Here is a 23,747-nt window from a genome sequence, read left to right as displayed (position 1 = left end):
CTTCTCCAGGGGATCTTCCCGACCCAGGAATAGAACCTGGGTTTCCTGCATTGCAGACGAATTATTTATCAACTAGCTATCAGGGAAATCCATCTTTGTATCAGATGATTCTCTAAGTTTTCTCTTAATTTAAATAAATAAGTCACTGAGTACTTACTTCCCTACCTTCCCAGCGGCTTACATTTCAAAAATGTCAATTATCTGACAGACGTGGATGGGTACTTTTCTGACCCATTACCATTACTAAAAGCCAAAAACTGACATTGCTTTGGGAGTAAACAGCACATCCATTTGAAGGGAATCAGTTCCACATGTGCAACATTTAATTTTGGGAAGGGCTGGAGTAAATAAGTGGTGAACTGAAGCCCTGGAGCAAACATGGCTAAGTTATTCCAAAATCAATTATTATTAAGAAAAGGCTTAAAACTTATTTTTAAAGAAATCTTTCATTTAATGAATTGAAACCATATTGAGAAAGAGAAAGAGAGAGGGAGACAATAAAAATGTGCATAAATATAGTCTGGTTGTTTTTGTTTGTTTGTTTTAAATATAGTTAACATCTGCCTGCAAGAAAGAATACCTAGAAATCTCATTATGAAGCCAACATACTATAACTAATATTTTATAGAAAATTCCCATGTATAGCAAAATGTATACTTTGAATCCTCAAGGAACAAAATAATGAACATAAAAGTATTGGCTAAAGGAAAAACAGGGATTATCCAACAGTAAAGATGCTATACCTAGAACTTCTCAAGACAAATATCTATAAAAAGTTTCCTGGTGGCTCATCGGTAAAGAATTGGCTTGCAATGCAGAAGACATGGGTTCAACTCCTGGGTTGGGAAGATCCCCTGGAGAAGGAAATGACAATCCACTCCAATATTCTTGCCTGGGAATTCCCACGGACAGCGGAGCCTGGTGGCCTACAGTCTATGGGGTCACAACTTGGCAACTAAACAACAATAAAAAGTTTTAACAAGCAACAAAATAGTTCATACCTGTGATACTGAATACTACCAAAATAATCCCATAATGAGGAAATTGTAACTTAATAAACTTGTAAATGGCTTCTTTTTACTTCCTAAAAATTTATTTTCTTTGACTTAATCAATGTATAGTTTTATATATTTGTCATGATAATTTCAAATAAATAATATTTGGTGTCATTATTTTTACGCCTAAAATTACATAATAATTTTCCACAGGTCTGTGCACTAGGCAAAAAGAGAGAGAGAGAAAGAAGGGGAAGGAGAGGTCCTTATGATTAGTGGTGTTACTTCAGTCATGCCTAGGGATCTGAACAACAGACTAATGCCAAGAGAATGACTTATCTAAGCACTAAGATAAACCACCTCTCCTCCTTTTTCCATTATCATTAAACTCACCATCAATAACAACTATTTATAAGATGTCACTGTGCTACAAATGAAACAAGAATATGACAGTCTTTGCTTCCAGAAATTAAAAAGCCAACTGCATAGATATGCCTGTAATGCAGGAGACCAGGATTCGATTTCTGGGTTGGGAAGATCCCTTGGAGAAGGAAATGGCAACCCACTCCAGTGTTCTTGCCTGGAGAATCCCATGGATAGAGGAGCCTGGCAGGTTACAGTCTATGGGGTCACAAGAGTCAGACACAACTGAGTGACTAAGCACACACATAGATATGAGATGAACGTATTTTTGGCTCAACTCAACCTGGCACCTAGAAGATGAAATCTATATCCTATTCAATTAAGTGTTTAATAAACAAAGATACATTAAGTGCAGTGCCAGGCAGCTGGCTGGCTACTGGGGAACAGCACAATCAAAAAGGGTCCAAAGCTAAGGGGCATGGACAGTCTGCCACTCGGGAGAAGATTCCAAGACAGTATTGAGGCCAGGGCTGAGTGGTATGCATAACCATGGCTAAGTGACAGCAAAGTCTAGACATGATTCAAGCAATGAGAAATGATCAGTCAGATAAATGACCTAGTAGTCAAAAATCAAAGCTTTATGTCGATGGGATTACGCCAAAGAGTCAAAATGAAAGTGAGGAGGCAGAAGGTAGACAATGAAGTAAACATATGTTCAAGTCAAAGGCAGTGAGGCCAAGCAGCAGTCAAGTGCCAAGATGGCAGAACCCGGTCTCCTGCAGTTGGAACTGACTGCCCACCACTGTATTCAGCTTGTCCTTAGACTGGCAAGGTTCAAGATGTTCAGTACCTGGCTTAACACCAGAATTCTGACAGCAGATCACAGGTGGACGAACATAGAGCCTGTTAGAGGGAAGAAAGTCAGGAAGAGAAAAACAACTATCGTATAATAACATGAAATTAGAAAAATGGTACTGATGAATCTATTTGCAGGGCGGGAATAGAGATGCAGACATAGAGAACAGACTTATGGACACAGTAGGGGAAGGAGAGGATGGAACAAATTGGGAAAATAGCATTGAAATATATAAATTACTGTAAAACAGAAAGCCAGTGGGAAGTTGCTGTACAACACAAGGGGCTCAGCTCAGTGCTCTCTGATGACCAGAGGGGTGGGATGGAGGCGGGTGAGATGGAGACACAAAAGGAGGGGACATATGTATATTTATGGCTAATTCATATTTTTGTAAGGCAGAAACCAACACAGCATTGTAGAGCAATTATTCTCCAAGAAATACATCAAAATAAATTTTAAAAAATAGATGTGATTCAGAAGGTAACCCTTATGGCAGAAAGCTAAGAGGAACTAAAGAACCTCTTGATGAAAGTGAAAGAGGAGAGTGAAAAAGCTGGCTTAAAATTCAACATTCAAAAAACAAAGATCATGGCATCTGGTCCCATCACTTCAAGACAAACATATGGGGAAACAATGGAAACAGGGACAGACTTTATTTACTTGGGCTCCAGAATCACTAAAGATGGTGACTGCAGTCATGAAATTAAAAGATGCTTGCTCCTTGGAAGAAAAGCTATGACAAACCTAGACAGCATATTAAAAAGTAGAGACATGACTTTACCAACAAAGGTCTGTATAGTCAAAGCTATGGTTTTTCCAGTAGTCATGTATGGATGTGAGAGTTGGACCATAAAGAAAGCTGAGAGCCAAAGAACTGATGCTTTTTAACCGTGGTGTTGGAGAAGACTCTTGAGAGTCCCTTGGACTGCAAAGAGATCAAAGAAGTAATCCTAAAGGAAATCAGTCCTGAATATTCATTGGAAGGATTGATGCTGAAGCTGAAACTCCGATACTTTGGCCTCCTGATGCAAAGAACTGATTCATATGAAAAAACGCTGATGCTGGGAAAGATTGAGGGCAGGAGGAGAAGGGGATGACAAGAGGTTGAGATGGCTGGATGGCATCACCGACTTGATGGACATGAGTTTGAGCAAACTCCAGGAGTTGGTGCTGTAGTCCTTGGGGTCCACAAAGAGTTGGACGTGACTGAGTGACTGAACTGAACGGAGAAGATAAGAGCTGTGAATGCCAAGGTGGACAGGAGGTTAAATTAACAGGTTCCTTGGGCTGAGGCAACTACATTTTACATATCACTGATTTTCCAAAGTGAACTAAATACATAATAATTGATCACTAAATAATTCTTAATTATAATAGTATAGTGGAATTGCATTTTATATGGAGATTAGATTAAGTAGATAAGGCAAAAATTGAGTGTACTCTATCTTTTCAACTTCGTTTGAACATTCATTTTAAAATGGCTTTTTGGGAAAATAACATCTTTAGAACAAGGAAAACAATGTTTACAGTTTTCTTTTTGAACTCAAAATATTAACCATTACTTCCCAAGGTCATTAAAAGGGCCAAGTCTGGGAGAAATGCTACATATAAGAAAAGCTTATAATACAGAAACACCATGGCACAAACCATTCCTCTTTATTTCTCTTCCTCATTTGCTCCCCACCCCCTCCCCAAAGAGTGACTTTCAAAGCATCCAATAGGACGTAACATATGCACCTAGGATGGTCAACAGCATTTCTTACACTGACTTCACAGTTTGGACAGTGGACTTTGCTAGATGGCATCACCGGGAAAGCCCAGTTAGACAGAGTCCACACAGATACTCAGTGTTGCCTCATCTCTAGAGAACCTAGCACCTGCCAGAAGCCTGTTTCTCATCTTCAAATGCCCTCCAGTGTTCACAGGTAACCTGCATCCTTAAGTCACCTGTGCACAGTGGTCACTGGTCCAACCCAGAGGCGTAAGTGATTATATACTATACAATTAATAATTATAAATTGTTGCATTAATATTACTAACTTGTTGATAACTTTCAAACTCTACCATCAAAATCATTAAAGTCACTGAGTTTTCAGAGCAAAGACATGCTATTTCATGTCACATGTTTTTCAGAGGAAGTCAGCTTTATTCCAGCCTCTAGAAGATACTCTGCATTTAGAAGATACTCCAGTGGGAAGGGGAGGTCTATTATAAGTTAAGAGATCAGTTCAGTTCAGTCACTCAGTCAAGTCTGACTCTTTGTGACTGCATGGACTTCAGCATGCCAGGCTTTGAGGAATAAGTGTTAGAAAAGAATATCTTTAAGGTACATCTCTGAAAGTAACCAGGGAAAAAATCAGAAAACAGGACCACTGACCAAAGTGAATCAAGTAGAAATACTAACTGTCCTAAGCTATAAAATATTAAGGATGACATATAGGCAATGTATTACAACTTTATTAGGTTTTTTTGTTTTAGTGTTTGGACTCAATTGTGGCCTTAGTAGCCTATAACTTTAACATCTTCGGGCATTACAGTACATAGCACCTCATCTGATTAGGTAGCACAAGACTAGTCAACCTGTCAACACAGAGTAACCATTAGCATCACAGTTGTGGTCATTTGATGTTTTATAATAATGTCAGTCACAAATGTAAAGATACTCAGTATTTTGTGCGGTTCTCTGATGCAGCCGTGCAAGTTATTATTCAAGAAAAGTCTCCCTGACCAGGCCTAATTAATGACAGACACCAGCTGATGCCACTGTTACAGGTAAGTCAAAACTCTGCCTTCTATTTAGAAAGACAAAGGTAACAAGTCTAGGAAGAGTGATTTTCTCTTTTGGGTTAGGGTTAGGTTAACATCCCTACACCTCCACACACATCCCCCCTCTATAACTTGTACCATTATCCATCTGTTCAACATCCTGCTTTGACCCATTTGTATGCACCAAGTAAAAATGGTTTTTAAGGGTTTGCTCAGTGCAGGGCAAGGGGGTGAAAGAGTGGATAAGTGAACAAAGTGACAGAGGGAAAAAAGAAACATTCCAAACTCTTTCTATTTCATGGAATGGCCTTCACAACACCTCTCGGGCTGGAAAAAGAGGTTGATGTAAAGAATTTCATTCTGGTGAAGAAAGACTTGTGTGACTGAGTAAGGCAATTTTTTTGACTTAGCCCCACCCACTAACAGATTTTCCTAAAAATCTGTGGGATAATCAGAGAGGAAGCATATGCCTTCCTTTCCAGATGGGGGCAACGTGACTCCTTCCAGAAGGAAAGTTTACAACATTGACTCCAGAATTGGAAGCCGCCCCACCAGCCATCCTAAAACAGGCAGCTAGAGCAGCACACCCTGGAGCCTGTCAGGTCTCGAGCCCGATGTCTGAAGAGTGTTTTTGTCCATTTCCACTTCAGTGAGGATCAGCGGTGTCCGGTGGCGGCAGTCAGCATTCTATCCTTTGAGAACAGCAATTGGCTTCAGATTAATGTCCTTCTTGTTGACTCCAGGATCATGGCAGGTGTTCACCACTGCTGTCACGCTCGTAGAGAACTCAGGTGCCTCTTCAATGACCAGCCTGGGCGAGCCAACTTGGATTGTAATTCCCACACCTGCCAATTTGTCTAGGACATCCTGGAAATCTAAATTATGTCTTGAATTTGCTTGGGACAATGCAAGGCCCGCTCCATGACAAGTTGTTCTAAAGGTCTCAGTCATGGCCTGCTCAGTGCCAGTAAGAACACAGCTGCAGGCTCCCATGGTGCCACCAATGAGCACTGGTTGTCCAGTGAGCTGGTAATCAACTGCAGTGAGGGGATGGTGAGGAGGGAAGGCTTAGGTGGGCCCCTTCCTGTGTGCTAACAGAGTCCGCACCTTCCCATCCACTATATGTTGTTCTACTTTGGCAACATTGTGAGAAACATCATAGATCACATGTAGGTCCAAGTCATCAGGGGTTGCATTGAAGACCTTGACAAAAGCCTGACAGGTTAAGAAAGTCATGGAAGAGCAGTTGACCCAGGCATGGTTCTTAGTTCAGTTCAGTTGCTCAGTTGTGTCCAACTCTTTGCCCATGGACTGCAGCATGCCAGGCTTCCCTGTCCATCACCACCTCCCAGAGCTTTCTTAAACTCTTGTCCATTGAGTTGGTGATGCCATCCAGCCATCTCATCCTCCGTCATTCCCTTCTCTTCCTGCCTTCAATCTTTCCTAGCATCAGGGTCTTTTCTAAGGAGTCAGCTCTTCACACCAGGTGGCCAAAGTATTGGAGCTTCAGCGTCAGCATCAGTCTTTCCAATGAACACGCAGGACTGATTTTCTTTCTCAGCTGCTGCCATTGCCTTCAGATAGTCCTGACCCTTTGGGGAAGCAATTCGAGCACAAGCCAACTGATGATCATTGACTATAATCCTCTCTCTTCATAGCTTTTCCCATAGCTATGACAGCATCTGTGGCTTAGTGGCCCAAGCTTCTGCTTCCACTTTTGATCATCACACACATCTGTCTCTTATGGCTGATGCTCATTTTCTTAGCAACAGACTCACTGAAAATCTCAGCAACAAGTTGGATTTCTACATAGTGGTTGCCTGCTCCCAGAGTCCCCAACTGGGGAAGGCTTCTTTTCTTAGTCCTCGCTGAGACTTTATTGGGGTCAGCTTGCAGCATCCTTCTGTACTCGTCACAATGCTCCTTGTCCTCCGCCCAGGCATAGCCTTCTCTCAGGAATTAGTCTATACCCATCTCCAAGCCTTCCTCCAAGTCTTTGGCATTCATTGGGATGACACCTTTTGACCCCACCCCAACAGGACTGTGGTCAAAATAGCTTAGACGAGTTTCTCCTTCCCAGGCTGAACATCACTTTCGTCTAAATTGGTTCTCAGCAAGCAGACACCACAGTTAACGTCAAATCCAACACCATCTGGAGATACCACTGCTTCAGGGTCATTCATATTAAAGGCTGCCTTATTCCTAATAGCAAACCCATAAGCTGAATGGACATCAGGAAGACCAATGGATCGATGAACAATACCAGGCGGGGCAGCCACAGTGCCAATTTGTTTCATGGCTGGCAGAAAGGTACCAACACCACCATCTCGACAGGCATTCCTTAATTCTTCAAACATTAATTTTTCCAAAGCATCATTCACACAGCAAACTCCTTCAACCTGCATGTTGGGCATGAAGCCCTTCTTGATTCTCTAGCAGTTTTTATTGATCTTTTCTAAGAAGTGCAGCTCATCATTATAACAGCAACTCATGGTGGTGAAAACTCTGACTTTGAGTGTACTCTTAATACTGTTGCAACCAACTTATATGGAGGGCTCACTACAGGCCACATACAATAATAAAAGCTACAGATTAATTCTTGCACAACCATCTTAGGTAGGTATTATTATGGTCCGCTGAGGTCTGGAGAGGTTAAGTATCTCATTCATGGTCACTCATTTCCAGGCAGAGCTAAATTTTGAAGCCAGGGAGACTGATTTTAAAAGCTAAAGACATAAACATCATATATGAAAAATAAAAGCTAACTTTTGTGTACCAACTTTTACTTACCAAAATATAATTCATGCCTTTGATTCTTAGGAGAGCCTGATGACGCAGTTAATGGATTCATACAGGAATGTTTTCTGTGAGACTGGGACCCACAAAGAGATGGAAATAAATATAGGATGGACAGGACTTAGCTTGGCAATAGGACATATCCCCATGAACATCAGCCAGAAGTTGAAAACACAAAATACAAAAGGTCAGCCAGCAAACTTGAGCTTGATTCCTGGGAGTACAAAGTATAATAGATATCACTAAGGTTGGAACTGGTGGATAACTGAGACAGCAGGAATATTTAGGCCAACTTAAATTTCAGGTCTTTTGAGGGAAGGAAGAGGGTTGGTCACCTTTTAAGTGAAAGGTCTCTTTGCATCAAAAGGTTGCCTAGACACTGTGTTAAGCGATTGTGTTTTACCCTTGTGTCTCCAAACACCCCCACACGGTAAATGCTCAATAAAGGTTACCCTTATTTTAAATGATTTGGCAAGAAGTTTGGAGTTGGCCTGACATTTGTTATATAAAATTTTCAGTCCAGGTTCAATGCACGATACTGGATGCTTGGGGCTGGTGCACTGGGACGACCCAGAGGGATGGTATGGGGAAGGAGGAGGGAGGAGGGTTCAGGATGGGGAACACATGTATACCTGTGGTGGATTCATTTTGATATTTGGCAAAACTAATACAATTATGTAAAGTTTAAAAATAAAATAAAATTAATTTAAAAAATAAATAAAATATATAAAAAAAAATTTTCTAAGTAGGACTGCCAAAAATTTAATATAAAATAAATACAACAGTAACTAGTCTTAGCAAACTTTTAAAGATACAAACCCCTAAGTATAATTTTCATATTTCTCACTACTTTTATTTGCTCAATCAAGCTTAAACTAAACCATGTGTTGTCTCCAGATGTAATCAGAACCTTTCTTTCCACATGTCTCATCACTTTACCTTTAAATCTCTTTTAGGGTTGGCATATATTTTCAAGATTTCTAAGACATCTCATCTCGTGTGTGTTGGTTTATACCTACTAGATAATTTTCCAAGCCAAAATCACCAGACTCATTTGTCTGGTATCTAATCAGGAACTTCTCAAAACACTATCTTTTCAGCTTCTTCCTTTCTCTGTTCCACAAAGCAGGCACTGTAAAGTTTCACCAGCTCTTGGAACTCAAGTCTTAAGCATAACTTTGTTGTTGCTGTTTAGCTGCTTAGTCACGTCTGACTCTTTGTGACCCCATGGATTATAGCCCACCAGCCTCCTTTTCCATGGGATTTCTCAGCAAGAATACTGGAGTGAGTTGCCATTCTCTTCTCCAGGGGATCTGCCCAACCCAAGGACTGAACCCACCTCTGCATTGGCAGGCAGATTCTTTACCACCAGTGTCACCTGGGAAGCCCAACTACAATTAATACATCTCTAGAGATCAGTCCTGAGTGCTCTTTGGAAGGACTGATGTTGAAGCTGAAACTCCAGTACTTTGGCCACCTGATGCAAAGAGCTGACTTATTTGAAAAGACCCTGATGCTGGGGGAAAGATTGAGGGCAGGAGGAGAATGGGACGACAGAGGATGAGATGGTTGGATGGCATCACCGACTCAATGGACATGATTTGGGGTAAACTCCGGGAGTTGATGATGGACAGGAAGGCCTGGTGTGCTGCAGTCCGTGGGGTCACAGAGTCAGACATGACTGAGCGACTGAACTGAACTGAACTGAATACCAAAAAAATAGGTTAGTTATCTCCTCAAAGCCCTATCTATCTCAACAAACTTTATTCTTGATCTGTTTGATGTAGTGATGTTATAGCCATCTGCGCCTATCACTAGAACATCACACTCATTTTGATGACACTCTTCACTCTGAAGACATTCACTTTTCATGCTAATCAATGAAGAGAATAGCTTTGTCCATTCCAACCGGTTTTTCCAGTTGTTAGCTACTTTGAAAATTTAGCTTGAAATATAAATATTGATATGATAGCTACTTCCCAATATGTTCTTCATAATGGGACACTCGTATACATAACTTTAGCTTTAGATTCTGACTCTGTCTTCATAAAATATAAAATTTAAGATTCAAAAGATGCTCTAGGGACCACTCAGCGCTAAGCTCCTATTTTTCACAAGTGAAAATTGAGTTCAGAAAAATTAAATGATCTGCCCAAGAGTCCTTGAAAGAACCAGGTTCAGACTGGACCCTTACCCAGCCCTCCTTTTTACTTGGCAAAATTAACATTTTTTATACTAGAATAGTCTAAATATTTTTAAAAAGAAAACAGATGGGCTTTCAACAAATATTGCTGTTGTTATCTCAAAACAGTGAAAACCCTTGGCCTGAAGGAGAAAATGTCCTTTTAAAATTATATTAAGCAATAGGAAGTAATTAAATATTAAGTAATTCTTTTTCAAATAACCAGCACACTCTTCATATAAATTTATTTTGGTGCTTCTGTTGTGCAATTAAGCCAAATGTGTTAATATTTTTGTTGAAGAAGAACAGGATTTGGGGCCCACAGTAAGGTTTCCTAAGTCATAATTTTGGTCTGTGTGATATTAGTATCTTACTCATGCATGTGTCTTTTTTCATGATGCTCTAAGTCCTCTAGGTCAGCGAGGTAGTGCTAGACAATGAAAAGAGCCATGAACTAGGTGTCAGGAGTCTTGGCTCCAGTCTGAGCAGCTACCTAGCTGTGTAACTTGGATAAGAACAATGAGCTGAAAAACAAAGCGACGGACTAGGTGATCTTTAAGTTCTTTCAGCCCTAAGCACCATTTATTATCCTAATCACAATCACTGAAATAAAAAGTAAACACATGAACATTTATGAGGTTTTAGGTTTACAGAACTTAAAAAGTAGCAATTTATTCATACAATTACTGCCCCCAAAGTTCTGCATCTTGTAAGTTCTATCCACAGAAAGGGTCCTTACATCATCTCAAGAATGATTTGCTTTTGCAAAAGCAAATTATAGGAATATATAAGAATGACCCAGTTCTGGAATTTTTGTAAATATCTGTCAGCATGTCTTTGAATTATGTCTCATTCAAGGTGAGACCGGAGAAGGCAATGGCACCCCACTCCAGTACTTTTGCCTGGAAACTCCCATGGACGGAGAAGCCTGGTAGGCTGTAGTCCATGGGGTCGCTGGAGCCGGACACGACTGAGCGACTTCACTTTCACTTTTCACTTTCATGCACTGGAGAAGGAAATGGCAACCCACTCCAGTGTTCTTGCCTGGAGAATCCCAGGGACGGGAAGCCTGGTGGGCTGCCGTCTATGGGGTCACACAGAGTCAGACACGACTGAAGCGACTTAGCAGCAGCAGCAAGGTGAGACATGGTTATCCTTGAAAAGGTAAATGAAGATCCCTCTTTCTGTCCTTTAAAAACAAAAGTGAAAGTGTTAGTTGCTCAGTCTTGTCTGATTCTTTACAACCCCATGGATGATAGCCTGCCAGCCTCCTCTGTTCACAGAATTTTCCAGAGAGAACACTGGAGTGGGTTGCCATTTCCTTCTCCAGCAGATCTTGCTGACCCAGGGATTGAACCCAGGTCTCCTGCATTGCAGGCAGATTCGTTACCATCTGAGCTACGAGGGAAGTCCAAACCTAGATCTAAATGAATTAGTGAAATATGGCATATATAAAACAAGCCCCTATTTTTCCAGAATTACTGGCTCATATCTACTCCTGCGTTGTTTTTTTTTTTTTTTTTCCCCTATTGTGTCCACTCATCATGTGTATGGGGTGTGAACACAAAATTGACATCTGCATTCAGCACCCCAGCACAGCTGTCAGCAATGCTAGATGAGGGTTCCTACACTGAGTATGGAAGAAGAATAAATGAACCATAGGTCCCTTCCAAGTGTAAGAGTTCGTGATTCTCTATTTTTGAGTCCAAAATCTGAAAAGTTCATATTTCTGGTTGTGATAAGATTACAAAAATGGTTCCAATTTTGTAGCCTTTGCCACACAACTCTGAAAGCCTCTCTCACGAAGCCAAAGACCCAGCCGTCTGACTGGCTTGGGGCCTTGGACATCAATGGATAATGCAAGCAAAAGCTTGGAATGGGCTTGCGGTCTGAGGCTTGTTCTCTTCCATGCCTCAGACCTACCATGAGGACATGCCCGGACAAGCCTGCTGGAGAATGGGAGACATGTGAAGCAAAACTGAGTCATTCCAGGTGCTCCAGCCAAAACAGCCAGCTGACCTCCAGACCTTGGAGGGAACCCAGCCAATGCCAGCATCTAGGCCATGTCCTTGACATGTGAGTAAGAGATGCTTCTTGTTGTACTGCCATTGAGGTACTGAGGTGAGGTTCTGCTTTGCAATAAAAGCTAACTCCTATACAGGTTTTAATTTCCAAGCATATGTTCTTAATTAGAAAAACAGGACTCCTGACACTCAACCTATTCACAGCTCAACACTTAACAATGCACTTTCGGTTGTGCTCGTTCACTCTAATAAGTCGTGTATGCTACAACTATTTCTTGATTGTCTATTAGATGCAGGCACTGACCTAAGTGTTTGAAATGTCATCAGTGAACAAACAAGCATGTTTGATTTGTTTGTAAGCTCCCATCTGGAGCCTGTTTTATAGAGACAGATATCAAATAATAAATCATCTGAAATTAATTATGTGATGTATTAAAAGGTGGAAATGCAGGATGGGGACGTGGGAAAACAGAGAGAACTGCAGGATGTGTGGATGAAACAAACTATCAATACAATGGGCAGGATAAATCTCACTGATAAATTGATAATGCAGCAGAATTTGAGAGAGGTTAGAGTTAGGTGCACAAACATTTGGGGGCATGGCATTCCAGGGAGAAGGAAAAATTAGAGTAAATGCTTCAAGACAGAAGTGCACCTGGCATTTAAGAATGTCCACAAGTTGGAGTGGAGGAAGCAGGATAGAGAGTAATAGGAAAAAAGGTGAAAGAAGTAAGAAGAGGGAGGAGACGGGGTCTTCTGGCCTCTGTAATGACATCAGCTGAGTGAACTGGGAAGCAATGCAAGGTTCTGAGAAGTGCTTGGATTATTTTCCATTTTTAACATATCTTTAGTGGGGGAGGGGGGGAGACTACAGGGAAGCAAGGAAAAAATCAAGTAGGACTTCAGCAATAAAGTGGGAGAAACATGATGTTATTTCAGACCAGAGTGGCAACGATAAAGGTGGGGAGAAGTGGTCAGAGTCCGAAAATATTTGAAGGCAGAGCCACCAGAACTTTCCGAATGTGAGGTATGGGAGAAAGAAAAGAGTTGAGGATAATTCAGTTTGGGGGGTCTGATCAATTCAAAAGATGAAATTATCAGCTAAGATGAGAAGGATCACAGATAAAGTACATTGGAGGATAAAGACAAGAAATTCAGGTTTGAACAAATTGAGTTTGAGATATTTATTAGACACCCAAGTGAGGAACACACATTAGAAACCATATATAGAAGTCATAAACTTGGGAGAAAGTCGGAGCTAAAGGTATAAACTGGACACGTGTGCATGCTGAGTCTCTTCAGTCGTGTCTGACTCTTCGACCTATGGCCTGAAACCCTCCAGGCTCCTCTCGCCATGGGATTCTCCAGGCAAGAATACTGGAGTGGGTGGCCATCCCCACCTCCAGGGAATCTTCCCAACCCAGGGATCTAACTTACGTCTTTTACATCTCCTGAATTGTCAGGCAGATTCTTTACCACTAGCACCACCTGGGAAGCCCATAAACTGGGCAGTCATCAGCATATACATGGTATTTAGAGCCATGGGACTAGGGAATACCAAAATGGAATGAGAACGAACAGAGAACAGAAGTGTTCCCTGGACTGAATCCTGGGCCACTCCAACATTGAGAATCAGGAAAGAAGATGAGAAACACTCAGAGAAGATCTAGAGAAAGAGACAAATCGGGTGGGTGGGGGGGAAGTACATTGTCCTGAGAGGTAAGTACAATCAGCACATTAAGGAGAAAATTATCTACTGTGTCCAATGCTGCTAATCTATCAAGCGGAGGACTAAGAATTGACTGCTGGATTTAACAAATTGAAAGTCATTGGTAACTCTGATGGAAGAAATCACTAATAAGTAAGGAAACAGTCTTTGAAATGAGATGATCCCATCATATTCTGCCAAATTTTTAAGAAAGTTGCTCAGCACATTAAAAGATCTGAAGGATGGACACCCTGGGCTGCCTGCTATATTGTTTCATTCACCTGAATTTATTCATCTCTAAGCCAGGCTTCAGCAGTACGTGTACCGTGAACTTCCAGACGTTCAAGCTGGTTTTAGAAAAGGCAGAGGAACCAGAGATCAAATTGCCAACATCCGCTGGATCATGGGAAAAGCAAGAGAGTTCCAGAAAAACATCTATTTCTGCTTTATTAACTATGCCAAAGCCTTTGACTGTGTGGATCACAATAAACTGTGGAAAATTCTGGAAGAGATGGGAATACCAGACCACCTGACCTGCCTCTTGAGAAATCTGTATGTAGGTCAGGAAGCAACAGTTAGAACTGGACATGGAACAACAGACTGGTTCCAAATAGGAAAAGGAGTCCGTCGAGGCTGTACATTGTCACCCTGCTTATTTAACTTATATGCAGAGTACATCATGAGAAACGCTGGGCTGGAAGAACCACAAGCTGGAATCAAGATTGCTGGGAGAAATATCAATAACTTTAGATATGCAGATGACACCACCCTTATGGCAGAAAGTGAAAAGGAACTAAAAAGCCTCTTGATGAAAGTGAAAGAGGAGAGTGAAAAAGTTGGCTTAAAGCTCAACATTCAGAAAACTAAGATCATGGCATCTGGTCCCATCACTTCATGGGAAATAGATGGGGAAACAGTGTCAGACTTTATTTCTGGGAGCTCTAAAATCACTGCAGATGGTGACTGCAGCCACGAAATTAAAAGACACTTACTCCTTGGAAGGAAAGTTATGACCAACCTAGATAGCATATTGAAAAGCAGAGACATTACTTTGCCAACAAAGGTCCATCTAGTCAAGGCTATGGTTTTTCCAATGGTCATGTTATGGATGTGAGAGTTAGACTGTGAAGAAAGCTGAGCGCCAAAGAACTGATGCTTTTAAACTGTGGTGTTGGAGAAGACTCTTGAGAGTCCCTTGGACTGCAAGGAGATCCAACCAGTCCATCCTAAAGGAGATCAGCCCTGGGTGTTCACTGGAAGGACTGATGCTGAAGCTGAAACTCCAATACTTTGGCCACCTGATGTGAAGAACTGACTCATTGGAAAAGACCCTGATGCTGGGAGGGATTGGGGGCAGGAGGAGAAGGGGATGACAGAGGATGAGATGGCTGGATGGCATCACTGACTTGATGGACATGAGTTTGAGTGAACTCTGGGAGTTGGTGATGGACAGGGAGGCCTGGCATGCTGTGATTCATGGGGTCACAAAGAGTCAGACATGACTGAGTGAGTGAACTGAACTTAACTGAAGGTCCTGTATGTGATTCAGTGTATGTCTTTGTTTGAAAACGAAAAATGATAATAAGGAAGAAGTTTTGCTTGAATTAATTATTCATAATATAAAATAGTAAAATATATTTTTAATATCATAAATATCTAAGTTGCTTCTTAAAACAACCAGAATCTCCTTAGTCAAGAGCAATTAGCTTTCCCTTAACATTTTTCTTAAATCAATTCCTAAACATGAATTCTCAACCCTGCCTTCTGAAAAAGCTTGGATTCACATGCAGCTACAGTTCTCACAAGAATTGCTGGACTATCCCTAGGGAGAAATTCACATTTACATTTTTAATTCAGTGATTTGGTTCTCTGGTCATTAACTTTAATAAACACTTGACTATTTTGGTAAAGAAAAATAGCCAGTATAGGATCAAAAGAAACCTAATTTTCTGGACTGGAAGCCCATCCTATCAATGAAACTAATTATAGTTACTCAGAACTATAATTATTAAGCTCAGAAAAACAGGAAACATTTTATTTTCCAGCTCTTCATTCAGCATCTCAGTTATTTGAAACACATAACATACATTTCTCCATCAATATTATTAGTATCTTATTTCCTCACTTTAAGACTGTACTGTTAGTTAAATTTATTTATTGTTTGGGAGTATTTCTCGAAATTAAACTGCAACATTGTCACCAAAGTAAACAGTTAGTGACAATTATCACTTCATCTTTAATTTCTTCTTAATATGTAAAAAGGAAGTACAACAGGATGGGCAGTGCATGAGTCCTGCACATCAATTAATTTCGGATGCCAATTTCCTCATCTGAAAAATGAAAACCCTTACACCAACACACTTCTGAGTCTATGTGAGGAATTTTAGCCAGTTTGTGTAAATCTATGGTATCATAAAATGATAAAAAAAAACAAATCCCACTCATGAAGATATACTCAGCATATGACACCAAAAAGTCAAAAAGAAAAAGCAGATGTAGCTTAGCCAGGGTTCTACTTTCTACAAAAGAATTAGATATTTATACCTAGTACTAGTGATAAAATTGCCATTCTCTTCCTCGCCACCCACCCCCCCCCCAAAAAAAAACACATCCGTGATAGGGATTATTTTTAGGATGGAAGATACACAGGCATACTTCATCTTGCTATACTTTGAAGATACTGTATTTTTCACAAGTTAAAGACTTGTGGCAACAAAAGCAAGTCTATTAGTGCCATTTTTTCAACAGTATTTACTCACTTTCTGTCTCTGTGTTCCTTTTTAGTAATTTTCACAATATTTCAAGTTTTTTCTTTAATATTATATTCATCATGGTGAACTGTAATCAATGATCTGCGATGTTACTTTTATGGCTCACTAAAGACTCAGGTCAAATTGCCAACGTCCACTGGATAATAAAAAAGCAAGAGAGTTCTAGAAAAACATCTACTTCTGCTTTATTGACTATGCCAAAGCCTTTGACTGTGTGGAGCACAACAAACTGTGGAAAATTCTGAAAGAGATGGAAATACCAGACCACCAACCAGCCTCCTGAGAAATATGTATGCAGGTCAAGAAGCAACAGTTAGAACCGGACATGGAACAACAGACTGGTCCCCATTTAGGAAAGGAGTAGTTCAAGGCTGTATATTGTCACCTTGCTTATTTAACTTACATACAGAGTACATCATATGAAATGCTGGGCTGGATGAAGCACAAACTGGAATTAAGATTACTGGGAGAAATATCAATAACCTCAGATATGCAGATGACACCACCCTTATGGCAGAAAGTGAAGAGGAACTAAAAAGCCTCTTGATGAAAGTGAAAGAGGAGAGTGAAAAAGTTGGCTTAAAACTCAACATTCAGAAAACTAAGATCATGGCATCTGGTCCCATCACTTCATGGCAAATAGATGGGGAAACAACGGAAACAGTGAGAGATTTTTTTTTGGGGGGGGGGCTCCAAAATCACTGAAGATGGTGATTGCAGCCATGAAATTAAAAGATGCTTGCTCCTTGGAAGAAAAGCTACGACCAACCTAGACAGCATTAAAAAACAGAGACATTACTTTGCCAACAAAGGTCCATCTAGTCAAAGCTATGGTTTTTCTAATAGTCATATATGGATGTGAGAGTTGGACCATGAAGAAAGTTGAGCACTGAAGAATTGATGCTTTTGAACTGTGGTCTTGGAGAAGACTCCTGAGAGTCCCTTGGACCACCAGATCCAACCAGTCCATCCTAAAGGAAATCAGTCCTGAATATTCATTGGCAGGACTGATGCTGAAGCTGAAGCTCCAATACTTTGGCCACCTGATGCGAAGAAATGACTCATCGGAAAAGACCCTGAGCTGGGAAAGACTGAAGGCAGGAGAAGGAAATGACAGAGGATGAAACAGTTGGATAGCATCAGCAATTCGATGGACATGAGTTTGAGCAAGCTCCGGGAATTGGTGATGGACACGGAAGCCTGGCGTGCTGCAGTCCATGGGGTCACAAAGAGTCAGACATGACTGAGTGACTGAACTGAACTGAACTGAAAGGCTCAGTGGATGGTTAGCTTTTTTTTTTTTTTTCCTTCTTAGCACTAATGTATTTCTTAATTGGGCTTTCCAGGTGACTCAGTGGGTAAAGAATCTGCCTGCAATGCAGGAGACATGGAATAGACATCTTGGTCAGGAAGATCCCCTGGACAAAGAAATGGCAACCCACTCCAATATTCCTGCCTGGGAAATCCCAAGGATGAAGATGCCTGACAGGCTACAGTCTACGGGGTTGCAGAAGAGTCAGACGCAACCTAGTAACTGCTGCTGCTGCTAAGTCGCTTCAGTTGTGCCCGACTCTGTTCGACCCCACAGATGGCAGCCCACCAGGCTCCACTGTCCCTGGGATTCTCCAGGCAAGAACACTGGAGTGGGTTGCCATTTCCTTCTCCAGTGCATGAAAGTGAAAAGTGAACTAGCTCAGTCCTGTCCGACTCTTAGCGACCCCATGGACTGCAGCCCACCAGGCTCCTCCATCCATGGGATTTTCCAGGCAAGAGTACTGGAGTGGGGTGCCATTGCCTTCTCCAACTTAGTAACCAGACAACAACAAACATTTCTTAACTAGGTATGCACATTATTTTAGACAAAATAGAGTACAGTGTAGTGTAGACATGTCTTTTACATGCACTGGGAAACCAAAAAAATTTTTTTCTGTGATTCGCTTTATTGTGATATTTACCTCATCGTAGTGGTCTGGAACCAAGCCTGCAGAGTCTCCGAGGGCTGCCTGTAACCACTAACACTTGTGTGGTACTTTAATAAATACTTCACATAAATTGTGATCTTTACAAGAAACTTGTTAAGTACAAATTGTTTATTTTTATTTTACATCTGAGGATAATGAAACTCAATAAAAATGACTGTAACAGGATTGCTCAGCAAGTCTGAGGAGAAGCCAATATTTGGACCAAGAATTCCATCTCTGAAGTTTTCCCCTTTCATTAACCCAAGATAGAAATTCCACGTTCTTGGATAATAATATTCACTTTGGAAGTCAGATGGTCTGAGTAACACTCTGGGTTGAACTAAACCCAGTAGTGACTGGCCAAAGCTCTGAGCTTCCACTGACCAATGGTCTTCCATTCTCATCCTATCTTCCATCCTGGTCTTTAACTTGTCCTAAGGACTTTTATTTGTCACTTGATGAGCAAACGTCCTCTTTGTACAGTGAGGATACTGATGCAAGGGACTGGGTGTTTATTCATCTTTACACTCTCTGTAGTAGCTCACCCCTAAGCAGTCCTAAACTAATAACTATTTAAATGAACTATGCCATTAACTCATGGGGAAGGAAATTCTTGAATACTCACTTTGTGGCTTGTTTAGTGCTAGATCAGTAAACAGGACAGAGAGAGGAGCCCTCACCACTGTGGAGTTCATGGACAGATGTTGAACAATGAACAATAACAGTAATGAGAATTCAGGGAAGAGGTGTCTGCTATGAGAGGGAGAACACAAGGGGCTAATGTAGAGTGAGGCACCAGCGGAAAAAAAGAGTGAAAGTCGCTCAGTCGTGTCCAGCTCTTTGCCACCCCATGGACTATACAGTCCATGGAATTCTCCAGGCCAGAATACTGGAGTGGGTAGCCTTTCCCTACTCCAGGGGGGTCTTCCCAACCCAGGGATCGAATCCAGGTCTCCTGCATTGCAGGCGGATTCTTTACCAGCTGAGCCACAAGGGAAGCCCAAGGCAACAGAGAGGCTCTCCCTAAAGAACAGACGTTTAATCTGCCACTTAAGGTTGAAGAGGAGGGAGACAGATGAAAAGGAAAATGCAAGCTAGGCAGGAAAATGAGGAAACCAGCACTGGTACTAAGATGGGCAAGAGCATCCCCTAAAGCATGTCTTAAATCCTGCATCCGACTGAATCAATTTGCCTCAGGACCAAATCTAACAATGATGTTGGGATTTTCAGGGTACAGCAGTTATCATAAGAGATTAAAATAATTTCTTTGTGTAGATAAACCATGCACTCTTTTGGATCTCTAGAATGCTTTAATAAACACATTCAGCCTTGCTCTAAAAGTAAGGGGTAAGTTTGTGGTTCTCTCTCTTTTATCTGAAATGAAACATTTTGTTTCATATGTTGAGATTCAATATTATAATTGGTCTCTAGCCTGGTTCAGAAACTGGATTCTTGTGAAACCGGTAGGAAAACATTGTAAAGATTTATTTAGTCACAGCTGTTCTTTACAAGTAATTTCTGATTTTATAGTTGGTTATAACTGTACTTGCAGCTTTAAATTAAGTCTTTATTGGGTGGGATTTGGGGAGTTGTTACATAAGGTGTTATAAGGTTATGTGTGCTATCCCATAATTTAAATGTAATATAAATTACATTGCTTTATGGCAAGCACTATACACATAATTAAAATGAGATGTTCTCACAGCCTATAGTTTTACAATTTTAAAGCTTGCCATAAAACTTATACACGTGGATAAACCGCCAGAAAGACACATGTTTTCATTTTATGCAGATGGCTACTAACAACTGCTAAGGAATTTTATGGGAAATTGTTATGGACTGAATTGTGTGTCCTCAAAAAAATCAAATTGAAGCCTTAACCCTAGTACTTCAAAACAGTACTAAATTTGGATATAGGCTCTTTAAAGATGTAATAAAGATTAAAAGAGGCCCTAAGGATGGGGTCCTAATCCAACATGACTGGTGTCCTTCAAAGAAGAGAAAATACACACACACACACACACACCCCAGGGATGCACACGCAGAGAAGGCAGAAAGAGAAGGGGACCATCTTCAACTAAGGGGAAAGGTCTAGGGTGAAACTGAACCTCCCAACAGCTTCATCTTAGACTTCCAGTCTTCAGAGCCATGAGATATCAATTTCTACGTTTAAGCCACCAGTCTATAGATTTTGTTATAGCAGGCTCAGAAAACTAATATAGTAGCAGACTAACACAGGTATATATTTTGCAGCCATAAATATACATGTACAAGAATATGCATATGCACTTAGATTGGCTATGTGCAGTAATTATCCAAAGTCCCATTTGAAAACAGTGGGGAGATTTTTATTATGTCTTTGCATGTTAAATTTTTTGTTAGATTAAAAATGAGTATGAATAATTAATATTTATTCAGTCAGACTGTATCTGGATGTTAATTAGGAAAACAGAATTGTTTCTATGAAGTGGGGTCAATGTATGGGTACCCTCAAAGGAAAAAAAATGTCTTGGACCTATTTACAAGTTGATTATTCCAGCTTTTAGAGAGAATTTAAGAGGCTGGGCTTAATCTACCTGTAATTGCCAAAGAAGAATATCAAACTTGGACTCACTCTTTCAAATTAAACTTTTTACATGTAGCTGTTATATTCCTGTCACTTATCAAGTTACCTTAAGAAGCTTTTTGTGAGTTTAATTAAGCCTGACTAATTCTCCAACAGTACAAAGAAAGATGAATTCCTTAAATATTTAATCCCTTTATGACTCAAAGTGTCATTTTCTGAATGTGACTGTTAAATTCTTGGAATTAATTACCCTTTGAATTAAAGTTGCTTTTTCAGACTCTCAAGACATATAGTCATAGCTCACACAATGTGTAAATTCAACATTTCATCTGTTCATCAAGAGAATTTATTCCAAATGTTGTATTCAAAAATCTCAACCCAAAAAAAAAAAAAAATCTCAACCCAGTAGGTTTATTTATGACCACTAACTAAGGAATCTTTGCCTATAAGCTCAATTATATAATCATCAAGCATGATTGCTGGTTTTTCCTCTGCCTCCCACTTTGTCCAAGTATTAATGAGTTAAAGGTTAGCTGCCCTCTATTTACACAATCACTAATCTTTGTCATGGCAACTTTGCTCTCCTTAACTAATCTCAAGCCTCCTCTCCAGAAAGCTTTTCCCCATTATGCTCAGCAGGCAGCACCATCATAGGTCTGTCTCTCTTTGTGCATGCTGTGCTAAGTCGCTCAGTCATGTCCGACTCTAAGACCCCATGGACTGTAGCCCGCCAGGCTCCTCTGTCCATGGGATTCTCCAGGTGAGAATACTGGAGTGGGTTGCCATTTCCTCCTTCAGGGGATCTTCCCCACCCAGGGATCGAACCCGTGTCTCTTACATCTCCTGTATTGGCAGGCGGGCTCTTTACCACCAGTGCCACCTACGAAGCCTTATATTACCCTAAAACACTGGCTGCGCCCATTCCTTTATTTACACATTTCCTCTTTGTTCTCTCCTGGTGTTCTGAAGGCTATTCAAGACTAAAAGTACTCTTCAAAAGTGGATTCCAAAGAATACAAGGAAATCAATGAGGAAACCCTATTTATGGAGCACCTAATACCCCCAGAACAAGACACTGGATTCCTGTACAAGAAAACTGGAAGACTGCTTACATGAAGAGACAGAAAGCCATACATATACATACTCACAGCCAGAGAGACACAAGCACACGAGCACAAGTCCCAGCCACCTAGTGATGGTTAGTGCTTGGAAATCACTGCATTGTCCCCAGCACCACGCTAGACACTGAGATCATGGGAGCAGCTGGCTAACTCAGCTTCTAAAGGAGAAAGCTGCCCGTCAATTGAAATTCAAATTCCCTAAGGAATATGAAGGGATTGAAAGATTATAAATTAGCTCTTTAGCTTTTACATATACAAGTCTCAGTGAAGTGAAGGTGTCTTCCCAGATATCATGATCTAGCATTAACAATCTAAAACAGTAACTGAAAAATATTCCTAGAAAAACTCATTGAGCAGTTTTCCTTTTCTTCCACCACCACCTCCCACACATCTTGATTTTAAGCATCATTATGTATATTAAAAATATGAAACACAAAATGGCATGCTCACATTTCTAATTTTTTTAAGGAAATGTGTTATAAAATACTTTCATTGCAAAGAAAAATACGAATAGGAAAAAAATTAATTAGAAGAGAAATCACTCCATTCCCACAGTTACCAGAATGGAAACAGCCAGCAGTGGGTGATGCACAAGGACATCATGGCAGGTGGGAAGGTGGGTGCCCTGGGTCCAAGGTACCTACCGCCTTTCATCATGCCCACTTCATAGCACTTGCGTAGCCGGCAGGCCTGACAGCTCTTCCTCCTGTTTTTATCAATCGTGCACTGGTTGGTGGCCGGACACATGTAGTCATTATGTCCTATGAAAAGCAAGAGGACAGAATTAGTATTATTTCAGGAAATTTAGCTGGTCTGAATCTATAGGGAATCTACAGGGAAGCTGTCTAGAGGAGGTTTTCCATCATCACTTACTTGACTTTCCCTTGTTGCTACCTCAACCCACTGTCCTTTTTGTGTCCTTCTTGAAGTGTTAAAAAAAAAAAAAAAAAAAAACTCTCCTAGACTGAATTTCCGCCTCTCCCACTTGCTTTGAGAGTTCTTTGCAAAAATCCATTTTGGTTCACAAAGCCTATATTTGGGGGCATAATGTTTTATATATATTCACAAAGTTAAGCTTTCCTAGTAGATAAACAACAGTTTGTTTGGTTGGTTTCTTTGACGCAGGTCACTTATCAAAATTGTTGTCCCAATACAGTCATTAGAACTTCAGAGTTTCGAAATGCTCTTTCTTAAAATATAATTTAAAGATTCTTTAAGCAGCTCTCCAAATGCAGCACAAAACACCTAAATTTAAGTCAGGGATGGTAGACTGGGGCAGTGGCCAAGTTTATCCTTTAATAAATTTGTCCATCACTTACTAGCTGAAGGATGCTGAACAGGTTAGTTAACATCCCTAAATCACACTTCCCCGCTCTAATCTAGAAAACACAAAGGCACCCACTATATAACGTCATATACATTATAATGTAAGATACATACTATGAGAACACATGTCACAGTTAATTTTTAGCCCAGCGCCCTGGGTCTGGCAAACACTGAATGAATATTTAGTTGTTGTTGCTGCTGTTATTTCACTCTAAATCCTCTTTCTTTTCTCTCTTGTTTACTGAATCTCTCCCACTCAAAGGCTTCTTTCTCATTGGCTTTTATCACATCAGGCAGGTCTGTCCCACAAAA

At 40.6% G+C, this 23,747-nt stretch overlaps 1 protein-coding gene across 3 annotated transcripts in view; it reads right to left on the bottom strand.

Moving 5' to 3' along the window:
• ESR1 (estrogen receptor 1) overlaps window positions 1-23,747 on the bottom strand; it is a 410,506-nt gene that overhangs the window by 191,624 nt on the left and 195,135 nt on the right. For all 3 annotated transcript variants that reach the window (XM_027551868.1, XM_027551866.1, XM_027551867.1), the window contains exon 4: window positions 22,754-22,870. In XM_027551868.1, coding sequence (XP_027407669.1) covers window positions 22,754-22,870 — 117 coding nt within the window. The remainder of the gene's footprint in view (window positions 1-22,753; window positions 22,871-23,747) is intronic.

This window comes from Bos indicus x Bos taurus, chromosome 9 (genome assembly GCF_003369695.1).
Source record: "Bos indicus x Bos taurus breed Angus x Brahman F1 hybrid chromosome 9, Bos_hybrid_MaternalHap_v2.0, whole genome shotgun sequence".
Taxonomy (NCBI): domain Eukaryota; kingdom Metazoa; phylum Chordata; class Mammalia; order Artiodactyla; family Bovidae; genus Bos; species Bos indicus x Bos taurus.
Note: the sequence above shows the minus strand (reverse complement) of the source record. Positions and strands in the feature narration are given on the sequence as shown.